The sequence below is a fragment of the Leptodactylus fuscus genome, chromosome 8, assembly GCF_031893055.1.
Source record: "Leptodactylus fuscus isolate aLepFus1 chromosome 8, aLepFus1.hap2, whole genome shotgun sequence".
Taxonomy (NCBI): domain Eukaryota; kingdom Metazoa; phylum Chordata; class Amphibia; order Anura; family Leptodactylidae; genus Leptodactylus; species Leptodactylus fuscus.
The window spans coordinates 68,598,151-68,602,994 of NC_134272.1; the positions used below are offsets into that span (position 1 = coordinate 68,598,151).

Genomic DNA, 4,844 nt, shown 5'->3' on the forward strand with positions numbered 1-4,844 from the left:
TAGATACCGCTCAGCATATGTTATATAGTCCCCGTCCTATAACATTTCCTACAGTAACACAACATTACAGGATTGAGTCTATTTTGGGTTTCTTGTAAATTTTCCTTCCCGAGGCCTCAGTGTGGGGAAGCCAGAGAGCTCAGGCATATAAATAGGGCAGTCAGCCATAGCTCACAGGTTATAGCTGGGGTGTAATAGTAATAAGACCACCATACATTATACTGCTTTACTTACAGAACTTGTATTTCCTTTATTTCTATGTATAATATTATATATAATATATCAGCAGATCCCTGACTACATCGGAGATTATCAGAAGAATCAGAAGAATAAAGAATGCTGGAAATAAAAAATATTATTGATAGTAAGGTGATACATTGAGGCATAATGTGTGCAGGTAATACAGAAAAGTGTGTGGTATGGTTTATGTACTGAATATAGTAGTATATATATATATATATATATATATATATATATATATATATATATATGTATATCTCGAAGTCTTTGCTTTAGTTTCCTTATTTTATGTTCTATACGGATTTTCCTTTAGATTGTATATTACTACAGTAAAATAGCCAAGGCCTATGGACCACAGGGGGCGTTGTGTACCCCATCTTATTACCGAGGGGTTGGGTGAAGATAGAAGGAGAGAGAGAGGCGTATACATAGAATATAGAAAGAGTTTTGTGAGATGGCGAGACAGAAAGACAAAGAAAACGGGGATGGGTTGGGAAAGCCATAAAAAAAGACATACGCATATAAACGATAGAAGGATATAGATAGATAGATAGATAGATAGATAGATAGATAGATAGATAGATAGATAGATGGATGGATGGATGGATGGATGGATGGATGGATGGATGGATGGATGGATGGATGGATGGATGGAGAGAGAGAGAGAGAGAGAGAGAGAGAGAGAGAGAGAGAGAGATAGAAAGAACACATAAGTAACAGAGCCTAAATCACATAACCAATGTAAAGGGACTTTGTCTGCACCTCCTTCAGTGTTTATGCCAGCATTCAGATTTGTGTTTGGGGTTTTTTCGTTTTTGTTTTTATTATTTTACTTTCGTGTCTCTGATCATTTTATATCCCCCTCCGTGTTTTAATCCTCCACAAAACTGATCCCATTATTTCCTGTGTGATCAGAGTCCTGGGGGCATCAGTTATCATTCTGGCCTTACGTTATATGCTGCGTTTTTCTACCAGGTTTTCGGACGCCGAATAGGTGTGCACTAGGTAGAAAATCAGATGCCTGAACCCAGTGAAATGCCTCCAGCCTGTATACATCTCTATACAGACTTCATAGGGCAGTTGATGATTCATGTTGTCTGCACCCATATGTGTATAATCCCATTGACATTGCAACAAATTTACAGTGTGAATTGAGGCCTAGAAAAATGCAACAAAGTACAAAAATAAATCCGTACGTATTTTACTTAATTTTGTATAAAATTTAATTTATAAGCCACTGTAATAAACACAATTATAATATCCTTCCATGATTATTATTCACCCGTGCAAAATATATATATAAAATATACAAACAATATCACATCATGGTCGATATCGAATATTTGGACAAATTTACTAAATCATTAAAGAGTGCACATGATTCTGATTGGTAAACCTGCCTATTTTTTTTATAAATATATATATTTTAATATATAGGTTACTTATTCTTCAGCATTCATAATTAAAATATTCCTTGTGTCATTCCTATCGCAACAGTAATGGCCTATCTCCTACATTGTGCTATCTTCTTATTTGTATAGTAAATGAGACTCAGATTTAAGGACACAGTCCTTTCATAAGCATGGTCCACAGTGTGGAACTACAAGTCCCATCATGGCCTTTCAGCCTTTGTAGTCCCATAGTATTGAGGATTTCCTAGTAGTGCTTTAGTTGCTACAATAGGTAGTATAATCCAGGGTGAATGTGCAGATTAGTGGATTATGTCTGGATTAGGTCATTGTATACCATTTAATAAATGACAAGTCTCAAGGAGGGGAGGTCACTTGGTATCTCCTCCTCTGTCTTCTTCTTCTGCTTCTTCTTTTGTATCTTCTTTGCTCTCTTGGGAGGAGATTGGGAATTTTTCTTTATTGTTCTCTTTTTTCCATTTCATTCTTCTGTTCTGAAACCAAATTTTGACCTGCCTTTCGGTCAGTCCTAGTGCATGAGATACCTCAATTCTCCTTTTCCTGGTCAGGTATGGGTTAAATAAGAACTCCTTCTCCAGCTCCAGGGTTTGGAAGCGGCTGTATGTCTGTCTGCCTCTCCTCCTACCAGGGACTACTAATGGAGACAAAACAACAACATTCACAGATCTCAATGTCTGTCCGGTCTCAGGAGCTACAAGATTTTATTTAGCATTACTGGAAATCACCCTCAACGCCCCCTCTGCCCTCACAAAGCCTATGGAGGGCTAACAGGGAACTAAAGGGTCGTAAAAGATTTTATAGGGTTCAACAAACGCCCAAATCGTAAATAACTGGTAAATAAACCTATAGGGGACACCCTGACTGCAGTGTTATATAGAGGGCACAACAAACACATCAATAACACAAGAAGGATTTGTATTATTCACCATCTGATAAGGCTTATTAATATATTACTATAGGGATAAGAGACTATATAATGTATAGGAGGAACTAATATACCAATATATGGATAGTGAAGAGCAAGGAAGAGACTATGGAATATGTCATGTATAAGAGAAACTAACAGATCAGTATAGGATAGTAAAATAAAGAGACTGTATAATATATAATGTATAGGAGAAACTAATATATCAATATGATTAGGGAAGAGCAAGGAAGAGACTATGGAATATATAATGTATAAGAGAAACTAACAGATCAGTATAGGGTAGTAAAATAAAGAGACTATATAATATATAATGTATAAGAGAAACTAATATATCAATATATGGATAGTAAAGAGCAAGGAAGAGACTATGGCATATATAATGTGTAAGAGAAACTAATATATCAGTACATGGATAGTGAAGAGCAAATTAAAATGAGGAGACTATGGAATATGTCATGTATAATAGAAACTAATATATCAGTATATGATAGTATCAGATTAAAAATGTATAAGTGAAATCAATATATAGATAACACCAAGAAACTGATAATGAATAGACTATAGAATATGTAATATATAGGACAAGCTATTATATCAGTATATAGGTGGCATATAGCAAATTAAAAATGGAATGTATAAGACAAAGTAATATATCAATCTATAGATAGCACCTAGGAAATTAAAAGGGAAACATTATAGAATATGTCATGTATAGGAGAAACTTATATAGCAGTATATAAATAAGACATAGCAAATTAAAATGAAGAGACTATATAATATGTAATGTACATTACAAACTAATATATAACTATATGCATATGATAAACTAATATATCAATATATGCATAGGACAAATATATAGGAGAGGCTATTATAGTTCTAGGATACATTAATCTATCAATATATGACTAGTACATATCAAATGAAAACAAAGCGACTATAGAATATATAATGTATAGGAGAAGCTATTGCCAATAAAGCAAATTAAAATGAAGAGACTATAGAATATAATAAGTTATAGGAGAAGCTAGTATATCAATATATGGATAATACAGAGCAAATTAAAATGAAGAGACTATAGAATATAATAAGTTATAGGAGAAAGTAGTATATCAATATAGGGACAATACAGAGCAAATTAAAATGAAGAGACTATAGAATATATACTATAAAGGAGAATATAAAATATAATGGAGAATATGTAATATAAAGGAGAAACAAACATAATAGTAACAATAATTACAGAGTATACTATAAGTCCTGAAGATGGAGGAGTTAGTCCCATCTATCTGCTTATCTATCCCTATAGAGCACAGTGTACACTAGGAGTTGGATGACCTTAGTGCGTTTTATTAGTGCTATTCTAGTTACATGGTAAGTTGAGAGATTTGTCTGCAGCCAACCTTGTGGTCTCATCCAGGGGAACATTTGAGAAGCAGAGGAGCTGTGATTTAAGGTCTCTGGATCCCCTCCAATATTAGCACTGGACGATTTACAGTCAGGATATTGGACCAGCTCGGCCTCTTGATGTGTCGTAAAAATCTGCTGTCTCTGTAAGTTATCGTATCCGTAAAATTTAGTGGGGTCACCATGACAAGTAATCCCACAAGGAGCCTGCTGATAGCCTGCAGGGTTCGGGATGCCTGTAGTCGCCGTAGTCGGGGTCCCGGGGTGGTAGAAGTCCTGATTGGGGTGCTGGAGCCCTGGACTGGCACTGAACACCAGAGAGTGCCTGCTGGTAACATCTTGGGTAAAATGACAGTCGTAGTAACCCGGATTTATGGCGTCTCCTGCTTTGTATTTGGAGTACAGCGGATTTACAAAATAGGAACTCATCTGGGTTAGATCAGGAGACAGTGAGAAAAAAAGGGGAAAAGCTGAGTGCAAAAGTCACTGCCCTAATCCTAGAGCCCTGCAATCCCACTCCTCATACAGCAATCCCACTCCTCATACAGCAATCCCACTTCTCATACAGCAATCCCACTCCTCATACAGCAATCCCACTCCTCATACAGAAATCCCACTACTCATACAGCAATCCCAATCCTCATACAGCAATCCCACTACTCATACAGCAATCCCACTCCTCAGGCAGCAATCCCACTCCTCATGCAGCAATCCCACTACTCATACAGCAATCCCACTCCTCATACAGCAATCCCACTACTCATACAGCAATCCCACTCCTCATGCAGCAATCCCACTCCTCATGCAGCAATCCCACTACTCATACAGCAATCCCACTC

General features: G+C 36.5%; 1 protein-coding gene across 1 annotated transcript; it reads right to left on the bottom strand.

The window, feature by feature from the left end:
* Nucleotides 1–2,020: 2,020 nt before the first annotated feature.
* On the bottom strand, nt 2,021–4,516 carry HOXD8 (homeobox D8). Its single transcript, XM_075285269.1, has 2 exons — nt 4,002–4,516; nt 2,021–2,304 (listed from the first exon to the last, which is right to left on the bottom strand). The coding sequence occupies exons 1-2, from the start codon at nt 4,432–4,434 to the stop codon at nt 2,021–2,023; spliced, it is 717 nt and encodes a 238-aa protein (XP_075141370.1). The 5' UTR covers nt 4,435–4,516.
* Between the last annotated feature and the right edge of the window lie 328 nt (nt 4,517–4,844).